Genomic DNA, 25140 nt, shown 5'->3' on the forward strand with positions numbered 1-25140 from the left:
TATATATATATATATATATATATATATATATATATAATTTAAAGTTATTTATTTGACTTTGGGCTGCCTTGAATTTAGGGTGTAACATGCATGGCTATACGCACATGCATGGTTTTATTTCTTGGCTGAATGAAAAATGATTTTAGCTTTTAGAATGTACATGTGCTCACAAAGTCAATGTAAATGGCAAAATCAATAAAAGTGTACTCTTAGTCAATATATCGAATTTAAGACACTTTATTAATTAAAATTAAGATATTTATTGATTAAAATTTAAGACACTTTATTAATTCAAATTATATAAAATTAAGATATTTATTAAATAAATTAAATTTGAATTCAGGATGAATTCATTAATGCCGAATTTTGAATTTGTCTAATTTTTTTTTATTACATACAATGCAATAAAGGGGCGAAACAAATTTGAATTTAGATAGAAATGAATTCATTAATTCCATCAATAAGGATTGTGATGGAATGACAAGTACTCCATTCTTAATTAAGAGGCTTTGGGTACGAGTTCTTTTTTACTCTAATTTTTTCAAAAAATATATTCATAATGATTAAATTGTATATGATTTTTTTTTGAAATAATTTCATTTATTTTCGGTAATGATTTTAAATAGTAGAATTTTCATCTATCTCCATCATCGATTTAATTATGTACATCATTTAATGAATGATCAATACAGAATCAGATGATAGGTAGTCCAACATTAATTTGCCATAATCAACTTGGGAAGTGCTAGAAAATTACCAATATATATATTTTTTTATTTTAAAATAAACTGATTTCTTTTTTAAGTATTAGTTAAAAAGTATTAAAGTTTAAAAGATAAAAATATTTTAAAAATAAAATAACATAGATAAAATATTATTCTGGTCAATTTTTTTTTGCCAAAACAATTATTCCAATTTACTTCAATTTCTTTCTTCGTCCATTTGTTTGTTGTACTATTTTAATTGGAGTACTAAAAAGAAAAGAAAAAAAACACTTAAATTTTGCAAATTCTCAAATAAAAATATGTAGTATATATGAAAATATTTTTTAAGTTGTTAATAATATATCATATAAAAGATCAAAAATATTTTAAAAATATTTTCTTTAATATAGAATAAAAAATAATTAAATAAATTACAACAGAGAGTAATTCGTTTCGTCATAGGAACGAACTCTAGACCGAAAGAATGTCAGGTGACGTTAGGAAAACCAATAGTTGTTTGGCGTAAGGCAGAGATATATTAATTTCTCCATAAGTAATATTATATTTATATTAATTGATTTAGAAGACAAATTATTTATACGTAAAATTAATATAATATTACAAAAGCTTATATATTATTTTATAAAAAGTATGGATAACTAATACGTTGGTGTACTTAGGTAGGTTTAAATTTGTGGCTTTTTATAACAAGAGAAATTTGCAGTTGCTATTCTTTGGGTGCGCACAGAGTAAAATTTCTGTGTTTATGTAATAGCTCGCAAATCACATAAGAGAAGTAACCCGCACTAGGCAAGCTCGGTGCAACGAGCTCGTCCTAAAAGGCATACCTCTTGCTTTCCCTGGCAAGGGGTTTCGAACTTGAGACCTCTAATGTGAAAGTTCCAAGTCCAAATCTGATCTACCCGAAGGATCAAATTTGTAGATATTATTACAATAAATAAAGTTTTTTTTTCTTCCTTTTTTCAACAATAAAGATAACTTTTGTTTAGCTGACTCAGTGCTATTTGATATTCATATAAGAATAAATTTACGCCGAATAGGGTGTTATTCAAGACGAATATTTTTCTATCAAAGATTTTTTTTTACATTAAAAATTTAAATTCGAAACCTATAATTAAGAAAAAAAATAATCTCACAAACTAGACCATATCCTTAACGATAACGATAAAAGATAATTGATACTCTACGGAGTATATTTTTTTTTTTTTAAAAAAATAAAGAAATTAATTACGTTAATAATACCTCGACAGTGTTTGGTGGGGCAGAGAAATGGACGGAGGGTTGTAATAATGATTTTGTTTTTGAAGACAACCAGACGCACCTTTTTTTAAAATTTAAAATACTATAAATATCAATAAACAAACACTCGCACGCACTCTCAGAAATTACGTCAAATTACCATCTTATCCTTCTTCTTCTTCCTCTCAATTCTCTCTGTTTTTCTTTTTTTTTTTCAGAAAAAAATTTCCACAAAAACAAATCCAAAAGAGCTTGGATCCGACCCGTTTGGACCCATTTGCTCTTTCTAGTTTCTTCTCCTTTCTCTCTCTCTGTTTCTTGAAATTTTTTTCATTTTTTTTTTCACAGAGAGGGAGACCTACATTCATTTATTATTATTGTTAATGGTGTTTTCTTCATTCAAAAAACAAAAAGGTATGAACTTTTTCATGTATATATATTGATGGTGGGTATCTACCAGAATTTACAACTGATGTCCCATTTTTTGTGTTGCGGGGTATAACTTATTTGAGATCGAGACGTAGTTGGTGCTTCGTTGTTAATTATTTACCTTAAAGTTGGGGGTTGGAATTAATTTTTTTTGAAATTTTGGTAACATATTCATACCATCTTCTTAGGTATTTCTTAATTCTTGACCTATTGATTAGTAGCTTGTTGTATTGTGATTTTTTTTTTTTTTGCTGTTTTCATTCTTGATATTTTATAGCTGCATTTGAGTTAGAGTTTTTTTTGAAAAACAACTTTTTCTTTATCACGATGTATTAATAAAGATCTGCGTATATTTTATCTTTCCGTCGAGATATATTATTGTTGTTCTCATCATCATTCTTTATATTTTGGCTTTTTCCTCTTTTTAAAGCAATTGCATTGTTAATTTTTTTGCTTTTTTTTTTTTATATAGTTTCTAACAACTTTGGTTTGTTTGTTTTGTGTTATGATGTTAATGTGGACCTATTTTTTGCTTCATTCTCTCTTATGCCTAATCTGACAATTGTTTTGTCTGATTCAGTCTCTGAAAGTGAATACAAGGTCATCTTAATTCCATCCTTTTTCATCATTAACAAATTTAAAATACAAGACAAGGAAAATATAAAAATAAAAAATGAGAGAAAAAGCAGTTTATTACATTTATATCAAACACCTTTTTAGTTATGTCTCTAATTTATTTTACTTTTTCTTATGTGTAGCACATGAAATTATTAAAGTTTGTTTCATTAGTTTCTTTGCATTTAGCCATCTTTGTGTTCTTTTTTGCTTTTTTTTTTTGTCAGTAATATTCTTGTATTACATCTGTTTTTTGAGGTTCACTGCTTTTAAGCCTGTTAAAAACAGCTTTTGTCTCATCTTTTTGAGTTTTATTCTAAAGTATATATAAGATTTTGAAAACTGCTAAATCAAGATTCATTTGTGTAGATTTTACTATTAGTTCCAGATGTTAAGTACTTCATTAAGGTAAGCCTTTTGTACTCCAGTAATCGCAAATGCAGATAATGTATTGAATCAAATTTCAAACTCATTTACTTAGTCATATCTTTGTAGTTGACGTAGACGTTGTTATGTTTTCTGTATTATCGTTTTTCCTTTCAATTATTACTTTGATTTGCTTCACTTGAGACGAGGGTCTTTCAAAAACAGTTTCTCTACCTCCATCAGGTAGGGAAAGGTCTGCGTACGCTACACCCTCCCAGACCCTCCTTTGTGGGATTTCACTGAATATGTTATTATATGGAATTGTATATTCAGAGATTTCAAGTTTCTCTTGTTCATGTGCCAGGTATACATAATTTCGTGAGTTCCAATCGAAATTTACATCTTTGCATGGTGTGCATCAGCAATTAGCAGACAGATTTGTGAGCTGAGTAGTAATAATGGGTGGTTGTGTATCAACTCCAGCAACCACAATCAGGGCAAGGAAGAAACACCACCGTCGCCACAGAAAATACCATAGAAAGAATTCAAACTCAGGTATAATAGGAACCAGGAAAAGAAACAGCGATGCGCGGGTGACAGACATTGCTGTTAGTGAGTTTGTTCATACAACTTGCAGAACATCTGAGGTCTCCAACTCCACATTTCATCTTACTCAGTTGCAGTGGCAGCATAATCAAATAGATGGCAACGGTAAACTCTTCTTTTTTTTTCTATTTTGAACCTTATATTTTCATATGCCTATGCTCAAATGCTTAATGGACTCTTCAAAAGCGTATTTTTGGAGAATTTGACACAGGTTTGACAACTTTTTTGGAGAGACCGAGCAGCATAGGTTTAAAGAATAAAGATATAATAATCCTGCTACATGTTTTGTATCATGACACTTTCTGTACCTTTTATTGTGGTTATGTTAGTTCTGGTGCCTTTTCTGTTCACAAGAAGGAAACAAATATGCATCTAACATCTTAGCGAACGGAGTTTTGTGTGCTTAGGCTATCGATAATGAAATCTTTTTGAACTGTAAGCTTGAAAATGATAAGAGATTTACATTTTTACAGTTGTTTGCCAAGAAGAAGCATGGTTTGACTCGCACAGCATTTTTGAATCCGACTCAGATGATGACTTTAGTAGTGTTCATGGAGGTAATGATCATCAGTTTCTTTGTTGTTGTGCTTATAATTGATGACTTTGTCTATCTATGGAAGTAAGAAGGCCATCATTCTTGAACAAAGTTATGATAGTTTCATTCTATTCCTTCTAGATATTTTCCCCAACATTTCAAATGGACAAGTAGTTCAGTATGAAACTTCATCATGCTTTATGGATAGCAAACATAAGTACAAAGAATATCATGAGAAATATCTCAAGATAGATGGCTTGAGCAAAGATGGAGTTCAGGATCCAAGTGGAACTGCAGTTGTAACTGCTCAGGAGTATGAACGTCCATCCATGGGGAAGGGTGAAGATTTTGGCACAAAAAAGAAGAAGAACTTGGATCGTGCGTATGCAAGTTTTAAAAATGTTAAAAAGGAGATACTTCAGATGCAGGAGAAAACTCAGGAAACTGTTTTCAAGTCTGTTTTACCGAAGCTGGTAAATACCTTGAGTTTCAATGACAAAATCATAAATGGACAAAACTCAGCTCCACATTCTCAAGTAAAGAAGTCGACTATTATAAGGCTTTCTATGAAGAGGACATCTGTTGATGGGGAAGAAAATGAATTTTGTGAGTACCACGCCTCATTTCTATACTTCACTTTCAGCATAAAATCGAGTCCAATATGAGAATCACATTTTTATTCTCACTATTTTCGAATCTAACTACTAGCAAAATCTTGCTGAAATCATGATGCACCTTCAAGTTTAGATTTCCCGGTCTAGAGATGGAAGGTTGAAAAGCTACGGTGATGATTAGTTAATAATACATTTAACATAGTGGTATTCTTGTAGGTTCTTCAAGAAAGTTTCTTCGCCGCCCCAGGGCTGGGCTTTTAATTCCCTGTTGCACAGAAGAAAAGTCTATCGCAGGAAGTTGGTCAAAGATTGAGCCCTCGAACTTTAAGCTCCGTGGTGATAGTTATTTCAAGTATGCTCTTAACTTACATTTTTTACCAATTAATTACTGTTGTTGGACTTCTATAATGGATTTTAAACCTGTTTCTCTACAATTTTTCTGTTTAATCTGCAGAGATAAGAGGAAAGCCCCTGCTACTAATGTGTCTCCTTATACTCCAATTGGGGTCGATTTATTTGTTTGCCCAAGAAAGATCAATCATATAGCACAACACATTGAGCTTCCTTCTATAAAAGGAGATGGAAGAATACCACCTTTACTAATTGTTAACATTCAGGTATTAGAGCAGTCTCTCCCAACTAAACGAAGTAGATTTTTTTTGATATAACATTCTATTCTAACCAATATAGTTGTTCTTTGACAGCTGCCAACTTATCCTGCTCCGATGTTCGTTGGTGATGCTGATGGAGAAGGCTTGAGCCTTGTAGTATATTTCAAACTTTCTGAAACTTTTGAGGAGGACATCTCTCCCCAGTTTCAGGACACCATCAAGGTACTTATGTCAACTTTATGAAGAAAAATCAGCAGATTTCTCCTTTTGTTTTTCCTTCTTCCCTTCTCTTTGCTTGAAATAAGGAAGGTATTAACGAGGGGAGAGGCAGAAAGTAGAGTATGCTAGTTCTGCGTTCCATTTTAGACAGTGGTTAGCTGAAAGGTTAGGCTAGGGAGGTCGTTTTTTTTACTATCTTGCAATTTTATTGATTGACAAATACTTCTTACGTAACTGGGGGTAGACCCTTTTGCTGATATGGTTATTCTGATCTGCCTTGCTTCCTGATAGAGATTCATCGAGGATGACATGGAAAAGGTGAAGGGTTTTGCAAAAGAATCAACTGTTCCTTTCAGAGAGAGGTTGAAGATTATGGTTGGGTTGGTTAATCCAGATGAGATTGTTACAAGTTCAACTGAAAGGAAGCTTTTGAATGCTTACAATGAAAAGCCTGTGCTTTCCCGCCCTCAACACAATTTTTATCAGGTGGATCTTTGATACCCTGACTTTAGTTTGTTTGTCAGTTTATCAACAGTGTGGTTCTTTTTTAACACCACAATATTCTCAATGTGCATGGTCTCTGCTTATTATAGGGCCCGAATTACCTAGAAGTTGATCTTGACATTCATCGCTTCAGCTACATAGCAAGAAAGGGGCTCGATGCTTTTAGAGAACGTTTACGACATGGAATACTTGATTTTGGTCTAACAATTCAGGTTTGTCATTTCTTTTCAGAAAGCACATATGATGCTAGTAGTTTTGAGGATGGTTGGCTTAATTACTTCAGGCTTTATTAATGGTGTATGTTTATTGTGTAATCACTAAATTCTACAGGCACAGAAGCCAGAGGAGCTGCCAGAGAAAGTGCTTGGTTGTGTTAGATTGAGCAAGATTGATTTTGTTGATCATGGCCAAATACCCACCCTTGTGAGAGTTGAGGAAGATTCGTGTTCAGAATAATACATCTAAAACCTACAGCGACATGTTACATAGGGGAGTAGATGTTAGTGTATCTTGAGCTCTGTATATAGCTCATTTGTTGTTAAGAAAAACAACACCTCACATTTAGTATTAAATTTGCACCAATTGTTAGTAACTCACTAAGTTATAGTGGACGCTCGTGGTACTCCGAACCAACTGACTTAGCATACTTGATCTGCTTCAACCATTTGCGTTGGATAAGACGCAAGGGGAGTAAACCGCTCCTAACTCAAAAAGTTTTCCATTCCTGAAGTGCTAGCTTGACACTTCTAGTTAGAGGTGAAGGAATCTCAACTATTCCGCCACACACCTTGATGTGATAAAGAGTCAAAATGTTTGGTGGAGAAGGATATCTTATTTGTATTTATGAGATTATTTCTGAATTAGAGCATTATGCTTGTAATTGATCTTTTAGGTTGTAATGGTTTATATTGGAGAAGCTTTTGAGCTTCCATGTAATGATAGCACTTGAACCAAATAATAACATTTAATTTGGTATTCCCTTTTTCAGTGGGGAACTTGTAAATTCAGCTTTTTTCTTTGAGTGGGAACTACTTGAATCACCAAATGAAAGTTATATAATTTCTTTTTAGATATATTCTTATTTAAAACGGACTAAAAAGAAGAATAAATTGAAATGAAAGGAGTTTATGGATAGTTAAAACTTTAATACCAAATCAAGAAGATCGAATGAAATGGCAAAAGAAAGAAGGCTAAGGAAACAAGAAGTCATACTGGCAGTCTGTGGGTAGAATCACAACACATCACTCATAAAAGTGCACTAGATTTCTTCAGATTAAACCTTAGCCAATTCTAACTTATAAGAACCAAACAATTTCTTGATAACTTTTGGCCTATCTGCTTATGTGTAAAGCCATATCCATTGGCCCATACTTATAGGAATTTAACTCTGCCAACAGTGAAAAGGTATCCTACTTGTACTGGATTAGCTCAAAAGCTTCATGTGGTCTACATGTAACCACATTCTCCATATATAACACAATGAATTCTCTCTTTATACATCAATACCTTTTTGCTATATCCACTTATCCAATATATACACACTGATCAGTTTCTTTTTATATCAAGAATCTCTCTAAAATCTGCAATTGCAGTACTATTTGGCTAATTAAGGCAAGACATTCTCTATTCAATATGGAAGCTTGCTTTGTCACTTCAAAGCCCCTCTCAGAGAAACTCTTCCCTTTGTTAGGATCAAGAGTTTCTTATTCTACAAGGAGGAGGTCATTTGTTAGTCAATTTCATCAGCCAAAAAAAGTTGGCAATCCTTTTTCAGTGACATGTAAGTGCCCTGTTTCTTGTTTCCTTACTTTTGTTTCTCAAAGGTATTTCCGTCGGGGGCTCGAATGAGTCAGTCCAGTAGTGATCGGGATCAAATCAATCACCTCCTAAGTTAGTTGCACAGAGTCTTCACTTTTGATGCCGTGCCACATCGTGTCAGATTTTCCAAAATATACTACTTTTGGAGAATCCAACACACATCCATTGACATTTTTAAGAGTGTGAGGAACTATTAATCTCATGATCACTAATGTAAAAGCGGAGTGAGGATTTTCATTAAGCGTATCAAAATATAAACCACACACCCGAAAAGCTAAAGTGTTTCAACATCTAATATAGTTTTTCTATCAAGGAGTTTCAATCGAACCTCTCGTTCCTATCTATCTCCGCCAATGGTATCTATCAACACGATTCAAAGTACGAGAGTCAAACCATCTAATTTTCATTAAGAACTTGATCCTAAAATGTTCAAGTTCTTAAAATAATAGAGCTTACATATTTAAGTAAAAGAACTACTAAACACAAATCCATAATTATTAAGAATTTAAATGCTTATATATAAAACATTTTGAATCACATAAAATTTTGGCATATAGAGTATACTGTAAAATGAAACAGATTTTCAGGTAATTTTCAAATTAAGCTATAAAAGATGATCAGATAAACATATATTAAGAAAATTTTGTACTTGTAGGTTGCCAGGCAAGTTCACCATTGCCATCACCTTCACCTCAAGATGAAGAAAGGCCTTTCACTGAAACAGACTGGCGATCATTTCGAGCACGGTTAGTCGCCGGCGAACGAGCTTCCCGGTCAGAAGATCTCTCCTCCGTCGTCAATCCCGACACCGTCGACGATCTTCCTCCGCCTCCGGCCGTCACAATCGGCACGAAATGGGCCCACACCATTCACGAACCGGAAAAAGGTTGTATACTCATCGCTACCGAAAAGCTGGATGGCGTTCACATATTTGAACGGACTGTAGTTCTGTTATTATCAATGGGCCCAATAGGCCCAATGGGCTTAATTTTAAACAGGCCTTCACTTATGTCCATTAAGGAAATGAAACCGTCGGTGCTTGACATGTCGGGGACATTTGCTAATAGGCCATTGTTTTTTGGTGGGCCTTTAGAAGATGGGCTTTTTTTAGTGAGCCCAAATGAAGATGGGCTTGGAAAAAGTGGAGTCTTTGATGAAGTAATGAAAGGTTTGTACTATGGTACAAAAGAAAGTGTGGGATGTGCTTCTGAAATGGTGAAAAGGGATGTTGTTGGGGTTGATAATTTTAGGTTTTTTGATGGGTATTGTGCATGGGAAAAAGATCAATTGAAGGATGAGATTAGAGCTGGTTATTGGACTGTAGCTGCTTGTAGCCCAAGTGTAATTGGGCTTTCTGATGTGGGAAGTGTTGGGCTTTGGGATGAAGTTCTTGGGCTTATGACTCCAAAGAAAGTTTGGTGATGTGAATTTTTTGAGTTTAGATTTGTGTTATTGAAAGTAGAAGCCCAAATTATTGTAAATTATTATGCATTGTTTTTAACCAATTAAAAAGATAATGATATTATTGTCTAAGTTGCACTGACTCTTCAATTTCGATGTTATACATGCTTCTAATCCTCTAATTCATGTATTAGCCATACATATCTTAGTATCAAATAGAACGTATAGATTGATTGGAAATAATATAGTAAATAAGGTATTAGTAATACACAAAGCTGATAAATGCATATATTTTTTTTTCAATTTCTAATGCACTTTAACAAAGGAGTCCTTAAGGGGGTTGTTTGGAACGCAAATTACATTATTCTGAACTCTGAAATAATTTATCTCGTCAGGAAGATGGAATGAGATAATCCCAAACTGGATGAATAAAGGTAGGATATCTTAGATAAAATTTATATAGCATTTGGTAGATGGTATAAATACGGTTTACCAAACATAATATAAATTTTATTCCAAATTTACTCGTCAGACCAACCTGAAACACCTTGCTTATTCAAATGTCAAACTAACTCATACTTTTAGGATACGACTAAGAGATTAATGTGTTAGGCAATATGTTTTAGGAGGTATTTTAATTGAACATTAATTGTATGTTAAGTTTTGAAGTTAAGCAAGATGTAAAATAGAAGTTGGAAAAAGTTATTGTAACTTTTCTATAAGGACTTCTCTTAAAATATGGGTAAAACATGTGGTTTTTCTCCCGAAAGGTAAAGAATTTGTGATCCCCCAATATAAAGATTTACGAGTTTAATTTCCAATGCACTTAACTATTTGTCCATATAACTTCAGAATAGAGAGATATTAATCTTTTCATAAGGCTGCACAAACAGGCACTCAAGGTGGGCTCCCTAGCACCTATATCAATTTAGCTTCATAAAAGTTGTTTGAACTTCGTTTTAACTCATAAAAATCAACCAAAACTCATAGAAAATCAGAAGGAAAGTCCCTACATTCTCTATGGATATTGGTTCTTTCATCTCGAAAGTTGCTCTACATAGCGAGCTCATCATTTTGGTATAATTTTTCCATAGATTTCATGGCGTATCTTCACAGAGTGTTGTGACATCGAAATATCATATGTTTCTATATTAATTGTAGCTTGAACTTTTGAAATAGATTTGTGTTGTTAGAAAGTAGAAGCCCAATCTTGTATATTATTATGCATTGAAATCCTATGAGTTTTTAACCAATTAAAAAAAGATAATGAAATCATTGTCTTACACGGATTCTTCAATTTCGATGTTATACATGCTTCTAATCCTTTAATTCATGTATTATCTAAACAAATTTTAGTATCTGATAATGCACTCTAACAACTGAGCCCTTATAAGGGAGTTGCTTGGAACGCGGATTAAATTATTCTGAGATTATAATTTCTGAACATCAAGAAGATAAGATGGTACAAATACCATTTACCAAACGTAATATATATTTTATTCCAAATTCAATCTGGGGACTAAACGAGCCCTAACAACTTAACTAACTTAGTACTAATCACTGTTATTTAACTAACTCTATAAGCTAACTATAATCCCAATACATGGAAATTACCATATTAAGTAACAAAATCTCATATCCATTATTATTAATAGTACTAGTTACACAACATTAATTTTTTAAATAACAATTGGTTATACTTTTTTACAATATTTGAAATAATATTCATATTTGGAGGTGTTACTATTTTAAAAGTGAACTAATAAACAAACTATAAGTTGTTTTTCAAGATAGAAATACAACTTAAAAATTAAATTTTGATTTTCACTGTCAAATGTTAAAACATAATTTATTGCAGAAGAGAGAACTTAATTGCAGTGAAAAAGAAAATTAACAAACCACATCCCCAGTTTATGCTAAAAACATGGAACATATAAGCAAAGGTCTGTGAATGAAGAACTTGATAAAAAATAATAATAATCTGAGCTTGTCTATAATTACTCTTGATCATACAAAAAAGTACCAATATGTATAACCTACACAGGTCATTAACAAGGGACTTAAAATTTTCTATAATCTACTGCCTAAAATGACAAGATATTGATTTAATCAAGAAAACAACAAGGGCGATGGCGATCAAACTGACTAGGTAAAAAAAAATGAAATGAAGCCAAAAGAATCATCTCAACCTCTAATGGAGCCAAATGGATAGCCAAAAGTGAGCGCCACCATCCTAGCTTTTCTTCTCGGGATGTCCCGATTTTGTATCACTGATGGTAACAGTGAGAGCCAAATGTATACTACATTCACCTAAAGTGCAGATATAATGTGTACTTTTGTCACATCAACAAGCTAGGCAACGAATTTTTATTTTACAGATGGGAAGAACGAATCTCATATCCATGCTAGTATCGCAGGTACTCTTCATAGAAGTGAGTCAAAGTAGCACACATTCCATACCTGAATATATCCCAGCCAATTCTGTCAAGTATCAGAATCTCCTTCTCAATTCGATTTTAAGTTCCCTAGCAAATATTCAGCAAAGCCTATGCCATTTGAATTTCTATCCTGCGTATTCTCCTTGCAGCATAACACGTACACTACTCCAATATGTGACAATTCTTAATGAAATCATTGGTGCTGTTAACATACTTGGTCCAAAAAGGCCGGAGATGCTCAAAGCCTATTTCAAGCCAAGGCTTCGATTGACCATTGTAATGAATGACAGCAGCCTTCTTCACATTCTCAACATTGGTATTATTCTGATAGCCCAAGCCAAGCATGTGCCACGACGGGTCAATAGGATGAACATGACCTTTGAATGCAATCAAAGCAGGAGGCAGTGTTCCAAGTTTCCACATTGTTAAGTTAGACTTCAGATTCTACAATGATCAAAAAGCTTCAGAATGCCAACCAAAAGCTTATTTCCGTTCACCATATTGAGAAAACACTGAAGACTAGATTGCATGATTTCAAGTTGAATTGCAATTATAAGTAGATAAAATTATTCAAATGTTTTCAGAACTGAAATAATAGATAAATCCCTGAGTGGCATAATACAACACAATTTAGTCACTCAACATCTAATCTACACCAATCCCATTGGGAAATAATAGGTAAAGCAAAGATTCCATGCCACGGTAATACCTTGTTTATAGAAGAAAGGACCCAAAAGTAGACAATACATACCTCTAGAACCTTCAAATTTCTTAATCACAATATCTGTAAAGTGTCAAACAGAAAACCAAGATCGCAAAGCTTATCTCATATAACAAGCAAAAATGCCGATCTAGGACGTACTTGTGTCTCCTAGATGAACATGCCACTCGAAAGAAGTTAAATGAGCCACAAAAGAAGACAAGTAATATGAAGACATAAGCAGGAATACAGGAAGAACTGCAGCTTTTATAAGATTTAAAAAGAAAAAGTAATCTTCAGCTCCAGACAAAAAATAAAGATCTCGTGGAATTTAGAAAATTCATATATTTAAAGATTAGGTTAAGAAATCATGAAGATGTGATTACCTCTTTAAGCCATGAATGATAACTATCTCTTATACTTGTCTTTCTCCATGCACGCAAGTCAAATATATTCATCCCATAAGCCCATGCACACTCATCGGGGTTCAAATTCTTTGCAATGAGAGGATGAGAAAAATTGAAGTAATTTCTGAATCGCTTAGACATCACCCACCTATCTTCACCTTTACAGGTCTCAACAGCTCCATTCACCTTACCATTCAGATCAATGTCCCACAAGGGGGATAGGTCACGCTGAATTACAATATCATCGTCTAAGAAAACCACTTTATCAAGGTTCGGAAAAAGCTGCAAAATACAACACAAAAAATCACAAACGTGTACCGGCAAGAGAGCATACATATCTATCTACAAAGTGCGGAATAAGAATTATCATTGTCTCTAGATTTATCCTGGAATTGTATTCCTGAGAGGTTATGATTAAAAATTTAAAACTAGTGGTATTCATTTATCACTTTTTCCTTCCCATTTGTTTTCCTTTTGTTTTGATATGGTATAAAACACCCTCCCCTCCGTACCCCTATGCAGGAGCTCAACAGCGGTCCTTCCCACTTTTGCACCGTTAGCAACTTGAATAACCACCCTTGTTCTTACTAGGTTATCCATCTCTTATCAAGCCTTTTTGACCTGACGATTTCATCCTTCCAAATTATAAGTTAGAGCAACAGAAGACAATTTATGATATATGACAAAGTGTTACCTCTGGTAAATATACGCGAATATGATTTAGCAAGGATATGTATTTTGGACTTCTAGCCTGCAATTTTGAGGCAAAAGAGCGTGGAGTAATATCACTGAGATTGGCACCTGCAATATGATTTCCATGGTAGTATTTCCGAATCCCATAATGGCTCTCAACTGCTTCGAGTACGGGAACATTTTCTCTTGTCAACCAGTCAAACTGATGAATACCTTTAACTTCCACAATAGCAGGAGAGACAGGATTCAGAGCAAACCATGAATGCATGCCTGCATATGTTTTCTTATCAGTGATGACATGGAAAACAATCTTTTCAGGTTTTAGAGCTGACTGCACGCCAGAACTGACGACAACTGCCGCAGCTAGGATGTTATCAGTTGACAGTACAAAATGGTGCAATGAGTTGTCAGAAAGCAAAGGGAGTAGTTCTGGTGAAGGCAACTGCTTGCGTGCATGAGCATTGGTCGAGTATTCATCAGTCAAACGCAGTGAAAGACAGTGAATGCCTTTTGGAACTGCACTTGCTGCAAAATGTTTATTCGTTAACTCAGCAAATTTTGATTCCCTGATCTCCCTTTCAGATTTCTCCATCTGCAAAATAATGAATTCATTATATGAAAAGAAGAGTGTAAAGGGAAGTTTAATAAGGGCTATATATAGATCATCTGAACATATAAATAGAATCTGAATGCATGCATAGGCATTAAGAGAACCACAGCTATGGGGTAGATAATGTTGCTCGGGCTCTTCACTTTAAATGACGTACCCGTGTTGACACGACGTGGGTGTGGGATCTGTACTGGGTGTGGTCAACCAATTTTGGGTACTTTTACCGAAATCAACGGAGAAACACGGGACAGATACAATGATTTACGCAATCAAAACTAAAGCTAAAGTAAAATTGAAGAAAAATGAATAGCTTTTATATAGAAAAATGTCTGTTACAAATTTTCCTTTTATCTTATTCTGTGGTTCTCCTCTTGATCAATATTTGCTCCTTGGAATACCTTGTAAGTTTTCCACATAGTGTCTCAGAATTTACACATATAACTCGATTTTTAGATACTCGAATTATTTTAGCCGAATCCCCACACCCATATCCGTACCCCTAATCTTAAAATTAGATCATGAAGGATCCGTACCTTTATTAGACACCCACACCCAAGGCCAAGCAACTTAGACCGAACTTTTATTTTTCTTGGGTTTTTGATAATTTACGTTATGTCAAACAAATAACTGCAGCACCTAATTCATTGCATAGCAAAGATCAGAATGAACCGTGCAACAAAATCTACAACAGTAGATAACATCCAGAGAAGAAGAAGAAGTATTGGTATCCTAGAACAAAACAGGCTATATATGACGGGAAGAAGGGTTCTTTGCTATTAATGAACCAATCTCATGCATTTCATTCCATTATTCATATCTTTCTGTATTTGTCCCTGCCCAAAACAAAAGGCAAGAGAAACAATAAAGCAAAATGAAAATGCAGAATTAATGCACCTAGAAATAAATAGTACACAAATAAAGAGAGAGATCAATTATATGCACATACCATTCCCTTCAACATCAAAGCAAATTCTTTTGTGCTGTGCTTGTTGTTTTTTACTTCAGAAACCAGTTGACTATACGACTCTGGGAGCTTCAAGCCAGCAGGCACTTCCTCAGAGTTCACTTGATTGAGGATCTTAACAAAATCCTTAACAAGCTTCTGCTGAAACAAAAAATGTAAAGGCTTGGGCTAAGGAAAGTATTCCACTTAAACTTGTCCAAAAGAAAAACAAAACAACGAAAGGTATTCAGCTCAAAGCCTCAAATGCTCAACAAGATTTGAAACTAGGACATGAAACCAGCAACAAAAATGTAGATGGAAGTTAGTTTTACCCCTGAACCATCAGATCGCCCAAGGAGCTTTGGTCCCAATCGTCTGCCTAAACAATCTGAAGATCAATGTGAAGGAAATGAGGTTATGGTTTCTCAGGACAACATAAAGAAAATGAAAACTAGCACCCTTTCTGGAACTAAATTAAGAGAGAAGCAGCAAGGACCAGCATCATTACTAGATTTAACAACAAGGCCAAATTCAAACAGCATGTGTAGACACACTGGTATTTTAAGGCTGGGGTCCAAAAACCAAAACAGTCTGTCCAGCAAAAAAGCTTCTTATATCATTTCTTTGGAACAGAGAAACAACATTCCGAAATATCCCAAAGCAATTGAATAATGTGATATGAAATTGTGAACTGAAGAAACTTGTGATTCAAAATAGCACAAAAACCTAGATAACAAACCACGATTACTGACGGTGTATACATAGGAGAATTTGTCGCACATGCAAGAAGCAAATCTAAAACCGCACTTACCATATACCATTCGAACAAAACACATGAAACAGCACTAAGCCCCCCACGCCCACCCAAATGCACACAGATACTCGGTACTTCAACTCATATCACATTCTCCCTCTTTTCCTTTCTAAGGGATATTTGTCATCAAACTGAAATACTTCAATAGTGTAATGATAGAAATAATCAACACTGCTTTAGTAAATCGGGCAACACTCAACAAACTAAGAAATAAAGCAACTCCTACCACATTACCAGTGAGAGGGAAATGATTTAATCCCTATTGAACTGTGACAAAATCCAGGCAACCTAAAAATCAATTGATTAGTCCACTATATGTTCCTTCTTTTTATCAGTCTAACCACTCAACTATACATCAAGGCTCAAGTCCAAGCTAATTCGTCAAGGAAAAGAATCCTCTATATATTGTATTATATTTGTGTCCATAATCAAATCTTTTCGAGTAATTTTTTTTCGGAATCCCACACTTATTCCTACCCAAACTTAATGTAAGTGCACTAAACCGTAATCCCAACTAATTGGTATCACCCATATGGATCATTTGCTTTCATAGTTACATTATGTTCTAGTTTTAGCTACTTTTGCATCGGTTACTAGAGATTATAGCTTTTCTCAGACAACTACCCTTCATGTAATTTAGGTCTATCTTGTCCTTTTGGTACATACCCTCTATCACCATAGTGTTGCTTGACTGGAGCATTTACAAGTCTACACATAAAAAGCTACCTAATAATGATGAAACACGAAAGTTTCCACCTCAACAACAACTTTTGTGAAGAAAAACATGATCTAATTAACTTTACAATAAAGGAAAACAAAACAGAGAAAATATTAAAGATCTATCTAACAATGCAATAAAGGTAAATGGAGGGAAAACGATTAAGTACCAAATGAGGAGCATTTGTTGACACCTTCAAGGGTAACAAGAGCAGTGAGAATGAAGATAAATGGCAACAAGAAAGCGAGGAAGAGTATGGTGTGAAAGAGTTTTCGGTAAGAGAATTGGCGAGATGCGACCTTGATCTTCATCAAATCACCTAGCCCTCCATTGCTATTTGATATTGTTATACTTCTCATGCTAGGTGAGAAGTGCAGCTGCATCTTCCTCCCTTCTCCACCCCAACTAATTTATCTACTCCAATCACCACCCCTATCCCCCAATTCACCAAAACTCCAAACAAAGCTAAACAAAAAGCTACCTTAAATAAGGGTCGGCACCCACTATCTCTCCCTTTATTCTACGCAGTGGGGCAATCTTAAAACAATCAAGAAATGATCTTTTTCACCACAATACCAATTTGAAGACTCTTAACCTCTTTTCCAATTCTGGGTAATGCTTAAACCGTCCAAATTCGCTCATTTCACCATCAGATCCACCAAAACAGAAATTTTGAGGATCTTACCGTTAACGGTCCCTTTCGAGACCAATGTACTGGATTCTCTCACCTCCTCCAAAAAACCCAAACCGAGCTATAGCTTCTATAATAAACGGAAACGTCTACAACCTTCTATTACCAATTTCTTCATAAACACACACACATCTGTGTGTGCAAAAAAAAATAATCTCTGTATGAAACGAATGAATTAAATCAACCCCAAAAAACGAAAATTTGAATCTGATGAATAAATCCGAACAAAATCGGAGGTGGGAATTTGGTTCTTGAGCTGAAATGAGCTAGAAAAGAAATTGAGATGAGAAGAATGGAATACAGAAAGAGAAAAAAAAGGGGAAGATGGGATGTAATGGCCTATTTTTGTGTTATTCTGTGTTTTTTTTTTTCTAATTTTAATGGATAATTCTTTCTCTATTTTAGGGGAAAAATATATTGTTTTAATAACAAAATTTTCAATCTATTTATTATTGTAAGAAACTTATATGACATAACCAAAAATAAATAAAATAAACATGTGGGAACCTGGAAGAGAGAGAGTTATTCGAAAATCTTAAAATTATGATAGAGATGTTCAAGGAGAAAAATTAATTTAGTATTTAAAAATAAATAATTAATGTTATTGGTAAATTATTTAAAAAATATTAATTTTTAAAGTAATAGATAAAAAATAATTATTTTGAAATAATAGACAAAGACAAGTCAATCCAAAAAATTGATTATTTAAATTTTTCTTCAACTCTTTTTTACCCCAATGTAAAAAGAAGACAATAATTGGTTTCGCTAATTAATGTATTTTTAGATAGTGTATAATACAGTTTAAAATGAAACTATGAGAAGTGAGAGTTTTTTACTTACTTAATATTTCCTCAATTTCATTTTTATGTGGCCTCTTTTTTTTTTTTAATAAAAAATGTATTTTTTATTATAGTTAGAAATAATTTAATTTTAAAATTTCTATTTTTATTCTTAATGAAATGTTTATAACCACACAAATATGTAAGAATTATTTGAGACCATAAATTTCAAAAAATTTTATTCTTTTCTGAACACATACTATGTCTAAGTCAAATGATGCAAGATAAAATGGGAGGAGTGAGTATAATATATAAAAGGAAAAAAATAATTAATTAGACAAACATTCCACCATATTTATTATTTCTCCTTTCGTTTGAAATTATTACATATTATCCCACTAATTAGTAATTTTGTACCATATTTAAAATCAGATAAACTTAGCTACATACATTTTTACTATCAGATACACTAAAACATGGAGATAGGTGAACGAGAGAAAAAAAAAAAACATGATAGGAAGAAGCGAACGAAAGAAAGAGAGAAACAAACGAGATAGGAGGGAGGCAAACCAGAGAAGAAAATGGCGAGTAGGACAGAAAAAAGGTGAGCGAAAAAGTCATATACATGTGGATCAACTTGGATACAATGTATATAGAATAAATATCACCTAATTTGTATTTCAATGTATCTGGACGTGTTAAATACATGTATCAGAAGTCTTTAATATGATAAAATATATAATATTACGAACTAGCGTGAATCTAAGTAATTGACTCATAAACTAGTGGAGTTTCTATAACATAATCTTATATTTAATCAATGTAAGCAAAAATAATAACTTTTATAATTTTGATTAGTTGATATACCACAGTAAGTTTTAGATTGTATTATTAATGTTAATGTTAATATATACTTTGGTATATCAATAAAAACTTCATCTATAAACAAGTAACACATTCTTTTTTATTTTTTAATAGCTACAATTACCTATTAAAAAGATTTTGTAGGATTAGAATTAAAAGTTAAATGTATGTATAAATAAGATAAGTTTGTAATGAACTGATGAGTCAATTTTACTAAAATTAAATGAAATATGGTTCAAAAGATTTTAGAAAAAAAATTTAACAAAAATAAAGATGAAGTTTTTCTGCTAAACAAACTCTAATTAAGATTAATTTAATCAGAATTTGACTTTGATATTTTATTTTTTATGATTCTTGTTGTGTTCAAGATGAATTAGTCGTGTAAGGCACGATGCATTAGGCATTATTTACACATTATTAGGCAATTTCATTGATTTGCTTATCCACAAATCAAAAAGTTTATTTTATTTTAACAAAAATATTTAGTATTTATGATTGATAAATGATAGATATGTGCAGGCTTAATTGTTTCTCTGAACTTGAATATTCAATGATTTTTATTTTTGTAAGATTACTTTATAAATTTATAGGAGAGTAAGATATGCATGCATGTCACATAGACTTTTTATTCTCACGGTAATGTTTTTTTTTTTTTAAAAAATAAAGAATAATTAACTTTTTAGATTTTCTTTTTAGATCAAACTAGTAAAGTTTTGCATAATCACATTCACAAATTTAGCCCAAAGATACTCTATTGAAACAGATAATCATTGAGTGAAAAAAAAAAATCGATAATCATTATATATACATAAAATATATAATACGAGTTATTTAAGTAAAATTCATTGTTTTGTTTTTATTTTTCATAAAATTTAGGCAGCATGTCACGTTTTTCTCTTCCGAAAAGACTTTGCGCGCATTAATTAATTTAAATTGACTAACCAATTCACTGACCGACAGAAATTTTAATCCCTATTTAATTGTCGATTTTAAAAATGACACATATTAAGATAACAATAATTAACATATTAAAGTTACAATTTTATTCATATTAATTATAGTTTCAAAAGAAATGAATTAAAACTTGAATATAAAAAATGACATTCTTGTTGGTCAATCAAAGATCAAGACAAATCACCTTTGGAGTGGCCACAATGATTTACGCTTGGACTGTCATGTTAGCGGTCTCAAATTCGAAACTTCTTGCCAACAACAGCAAGGAATTTGCTTGCTTTCTAGGTCGGATTTTACCCTGTATGCATCCAAAGGTAGCGATTGTAAGTTTTCCTTGTTATAAAAAAAAAGAAATCTAAGACAAACTGGGCATATAGAGGTTAAACAATCAAACTCTAAACACTTCTTTATAAACTATAGCTGAAAAAAAAAACTTGGGTCTTCATGTTCTGGCTTTAATCAGCTCTAATTGCCAAATTACTGTCCACTTCCTTTGATAAAAGCAAATGCGACTACTATCAAACATATGGCATATGATGTAACGTACAAGTAAACTATTCATATCGACTGTAAGAAGTCTGAGAAAATGAAAAGAAAACGAGCGCCATCTCCTCTAGATCTCCATCGGAATTCCCATTCTATCTGGCGGGGGCTTCTCCAGATGCTTGCTTTTTCATGTTAGCAATGTGCTTTTTACCGGTGACATGATTACTGAAAACAGTCTCACTGTTGCAAACCACTTTACATACAAGACATTGACGGACGTCATTTGCAGCTGCTCCTCCTTCCAAAACCTTTTGTGTCTTGGTCTCCAACTTCTCACTCAGCTCAGCTGCCTTCTTCATTGCATCTTTCGCATCTCCAGAATTTACTATGTCAGGCTTCTCTTGTGGTCCAATAGATGTACTAACTGGCACCTCTGAAGGAACAAGAGATGCAGAAGCAGGGACAGACTTCTGTCGCTTTGTTATGTTAGCAATGTGCTTTTTGCCAATGAGATGAGTTCTGAAAACAGTCTCACTGTTGCAAACCACATTGCAAGGAAGACAAATACGGACCTCATCTGTGGCTGCTCCTCCTTCCAAAACCTTACGTGTTTTTGTCTCCAAATTCTCAACCACTATAACGGCCTTCTCCACTGAATCTTGTCTATTTGCTGAATTCATCTTGTTAGGCTCCTCTTGCAGTCCAACAAATGGGTTCTCTGACGCTACAGAAGTAACAAGAGGGGCAGAAGTAGAAGCTGTGATAACACTGCCTCCTTTTAAGTTATCCAAACTTCTTTTGTGTTTTTTGCCTAATATATGTGTGTCAAGAACAGTTTGGCCGGTAAATTCAATTTTGCAAATATGACACCATACAGGCTTCATCTTAATTTTCCTTTGGCCTCCTCCCCAAGACCCACTTCTCAGAGGTTGGATAAAAAAGTTGGGATTTATATTTGCAGGAGTCAAATTCTCTGCACCATTTAGGGACACTGCAGTTATCTGTACATAAAGTACTCGGATTACATTCTTTTTAAATAGAAGAGAAATTATATATAGCATAGAATGCTGAAACCATTTAAATATATAAATATGTGATATGACGAAGCAGGAAGATAGATGTGCCAGATTTAGTATGTGGATGAGATGTTTGTAAGAATTATTTACTGCAGCAAATGAACAAACTTCAAGTGAGATGTCAATCCCACGAAAGATTATCATCTAATACAACCACATGAATGAAACACGTGGTCAATAATTGCAGAACAAAAACAGCATGAGGAGGTAGGTCTTTCTTTAACGGGATCCAGCTTTGGCCCTTGCATGATGACGGGTGCATAACTTATCATCAAATGTCATAAATTTAGCAACATTTTTAAGCATCTACACATGAACACCAACCTATCATCAACAGTACAACAACGTCTCAGTCCCAAACAAGTTGGGGTCGGCTATATGAATCCCCACTTCAGCTCATTTCATATCCTAGTCTTTCTTACAAATTAAATAGAAGTAAAAAATAAGTCAAACTAGCAAAGCATCAACACTATCATGGACTGCCTCAATCAGGAAAACCAACCTTAAAAATGTCAACTGATCCAAGATAGAAGACTTCTACAGGATCTGACTTTATTAGTCACTGAACCTCAGTCCCTACATGTATAAAGACAATCTGATTCCACAAAAAGTAACCTTTATTATTGTTTCCCACCTCCCCCTTTTCTTATCAGTTGTTGCTGTTTAGTTGCATATAGAGAGATTGTTGGATTTAACAGTTGGAACCACCTTCTCGGTAAGAGAAATTCCTTAATTTACCACTTTGTTTATTGCATATAACACAAATGGTTTTGAAACACCAAGATAAATGTTAAAGATTTGGTTGCAACTAAAATAAATATAAGAGCTTAGGCGAGACTTTTGGATGATTTGATGACTCACTTCCGATAAAAGTCATATAAACTGAGACATTTTGGATAGTTTAGAAGTAGCCGTTGTATCACTTGCCCTTACTTTTACTCTTTCTTGTTTGACTTGCTACCTAGATAAACCCCTTAAACTTGACGTGTTAGCCTTATAAACTTACAGAATGACCAATTAGATACTTGATAATAATGTATCCTCTAAACACATAGTTCATCAAAACCAAGGGCGTGAAAAACATTTGCTGGTGATCTACCAAATAACGAATGAAAAAAGGACACGTGTCAAAAATAGAAAAATAATAAATAAAAAACAACCCCCTCTCCCACAAGACTACATCCCTACTAGCCCGCTTATTCTTTTTCATCTGCACCCTACAGCAATCCCCCATTGATTTCTCCTTTCTTCCTCAATCCCCACTCCTCCCTCCTCCACCTGTAGCCCTCTCTCATATCTTCTCTGCAAACCCAGCTTCATTGTCTCCCTTTCCCCTCAACCCTTGCTCCCATATCTCTTTTTCTTTAGTTTCTTCTCTTTTTTAAATAAGCAATTAAGTACCATTGACAACTACAGGTAAGATATTAGTTCTAATAGAAATAAGAATACGACACTGAAACATAAAAAGCAAAAATACATAATCTAGGCTTTTTCACGCACCTAGATACGAGTATAAATCACATGATTTGCCATGTCAGCATGAGGTCCTTATATGGCCTATTCATGTCAAGTTAAAAGTGTCTAACTGGTAACTTCATAAGTTTATATTACAAAAATGTGCCACGTTTAAGGCACTATCTAGGTATTTAGCCTTCTTGTTTCTTACTTAAAATCCAAATTCTTTTCTTCAAACCTTCTCGAATTTCCACCAAAATCAACTCACGAAATCCAGATGGTTCTTCATCACAATAATATTACCATCAGTACTCGTTTATAGGAATTAAAAGTTAACGGGAGAAATGAGACGCTGCAGTAGTTATGGATCTGGCTACATTATGTAGGCATTCATCCCTTCTTTGGGATATGAATTTGAATACTCTATGGAACAAAAGAAAACATTAACGAATTTTACAATCGTTTGAAAAATGTTATTATTAAATGACACCAAAATCATATAATCCCTCCATAATTAGAATGAAACAGGCCAAAGGATACTGATGGTGATACTTGAAAGACACCAAAATTACTCCCTCTTTATTCCAATTTATATGTTCCAAATTTTCCATTTCATGACGCGACACAATGATTAGTATCAATCCATTAACAATATTATTCATATGAGTTTAGCAACTGATAAAAACTCAAATTATATCCCTCCCAACAAAAGAAATGTTTGAGCTACACAATAGCGAATGACCTCTGTATACATAACAGGAAAATAATAACTGACCTTGTATCTACAAGGTAACTTCCACGGTGAATGAACCCCCTTCTACCCCTCTAGCTCCACCTTCTCTACAGGATAACTCTATCCATCAATACATAGGAATACAAGAAAATCCACTGAATGTCACCTTTGCTGAAAACTCAAACCTAGATTCCCAAGGTTGTACATCAACTCATAAGACTCCTAGACCAACCCCATGGAGAACATTCTAGTCCATGTCTCAGTCCCAGTGTGACTGATCATCCTCTCGGACTTAGACCTGCTAATCATCGCCTTGGTAAGCTATTGACTCACCAACAAGATAATCAGACGCAGTCTTAACTATTTACATTTCAAACATTCATATATCACTTCATCATAACTAATACAACACATCAATCCAATAAACACATCTTATATAGATGGAACATGTATATCAAATTTGCTGATATTCAAGGATGCTCAATTAACAACAGAAGTGTTTACAACTGACCTCACCAGTCCTGATAGGGCCATTTGATCCCAAAAGTCGCACCACATTCGGATCCTGATAATACACCTGCGTTGCTTCCACAGAGCTAGTAGCACCATTGATCTGTCCATACCGATAGACCATACTTTGTCCTTGGAATTCGTGTCCTCCACCATAACCAAGTGCATATGAACTAGGGTTAGGGTTTTGAGGCACAGATTGATCGGAATTCGTCATCACCGGTGGTGAAGGGTTAGGGTACAAGGCTGGGTTTGGCGGTACTCCGGCCCATGAATTGTAGTTGTACTCCATTGAACTATGAGCAAAATTGAGCAATATATGTTAGAGATAAATGGAGAGCTTCATCAATGGAGTTCACCAAGAATTTGGCTGAAGTTATGTATTTGTTGTTAAATTCATTGGGTTATTGACACAAATAGGAAATATCCAAAATAGTTTTTTTTCTTCTTTTTTTTAGTTTTATTAAATAACATTGCGTTTTAACTTTTATGATTTAGAAATTAAAATGATGCTTTTTTTTTATTATATGATTTATATGTTATTTAACTTTTAGAAAACATTCGAGATCATAAAAAGAAAATATTAT

General features: G+C 33.7%; 4 protein-coding genes across 6 annotated transcripts; 2 read left to right on the forward strand and 2 right to left on the reverse strand.

Annotated features, from left to right (window-relative positions):
• The first annotated feature begins 2091 nt into the window (after positions 1–2091).
• On the forward strand, positions 2092–7491 carry LOC107009368. The gene is made up of 10 exons (XM_015208691.2): positions 2092–2378; positions 3739–4085; positions 4454–4537; positions 4657–5121; positions 5346–5481; positions 5584–5746; positions 5834–5962; positions 6251–6445; positions 6553–6675; positions 6794–7491. The coding sequence occupies exons 2-10, from the start codon at positions 3833–3835 to the stop codon at positions 6917–6919; spliced, it is 1674 nt and encodes a 557-aa protein (XP_015064177.1). The 5' UTR covers positions 2092–2378; positions 3739–3832; the 3' UTR covers positions 6920–7491.
• Positions 7492–7877: 386 nt separating this feature from the next.
• LOC107011733 (UPF0301 protein CHU_1773) lies at positions 7878–9828 on the forward strand. Its single transcript, XM_015211347.2, has 2 exons — positions 7878–8243; positions 8937–9828. The coding sequence occupies exons 1-2, from the start codon at positions 8096–8098 to the stop codon at positions 9701–9703; spliced, it is 915 nt and encodes a 304-aa protein (XP_015066833.1). The 5' UTR covers positions 7878–8095; the 3' UTR covers positions 9704–9828.
• A 1797-nt stretch (positions 9829–11625) lies between these two features.
• LOC107011702 (probable galacturonosyltransferase 13) lies at positions 11626–18093 on the reverse strand. 2 transcript variants are annotated; one of them, XM_015211302.2, is made up of 6 exons: positions 17175–18093; positions 15806–15861; positions 15477–15632; positions 13922–14512; positions 13207–13509; positions 11626–12564 (listed from the first exon to the last, which is right to left on the reverse strand). In XM_015211302.2, exons 1-6 carry the CDS (start codon positions 17386–17388, stop codon positions 12283–12285), a joined length of 1602 nt encoding a protein of 533 aa, XP_015066788.1. In that variant the 5' UTR covers positions 17389–18093; the 3' UTR covers positions 11626–12282. The 2 variants fall into 2 exon arrangements, with proteins under 2 accessions (XP_015066788.1, XP_015066787.1); XM_015211301.2 differs by having other exon boundaries at positions 15477–15635.
• Positions 18094–20517: 2424 nt separating this feature from the next.
• LOC107008978 (zinc finger protein 385B-like) lies at positions 20518–24987 on the reverse strand. 2 transcript variants are annotated; one of them, XR_001455339.2, is made up of 3 exons: positions 24555–24987; positions 20841–21780; positions 20518–20591 (listed from the first exon to the last, which is right to left on the reverse strand). XR_001455339.2 is itself a non-coding variant. In XM_015208211.1 (2 exons), exons 1-2 carry the CDS (start codon positions 24843–24845, stop codon positions 20932–20934), a joined length of 1140 nt encoding a protein of 379 aa, XP_015063697.1. In that variant the 5' UTR covers positions 24846–24987; the 3' UTR covers positions 20674–20931. The 2 variants fall into 2 exon arrangements, 1 of the variants encoding a protein (XP_015063697.1); XM_015208211.1 differs by lacking the exon at positions 20518–20591 and having other exon boundaries at positions 20674–21780.
• Positions 24988–25140: the final 153 nt, after the last annotated feature.

The sequence above is a fragment of the Solanum pennellii genome, chromosome 2 (genome assembly GCF_001406875.1).
Source record: "Solanum pennellii chromosome 2, SPENNV200".
NCBI lineage: Eukaryota > Viridiplantae > Streptophyta > Magnoliopsida > Solanales > Solanaceae > Solanum > Solanum pennellii.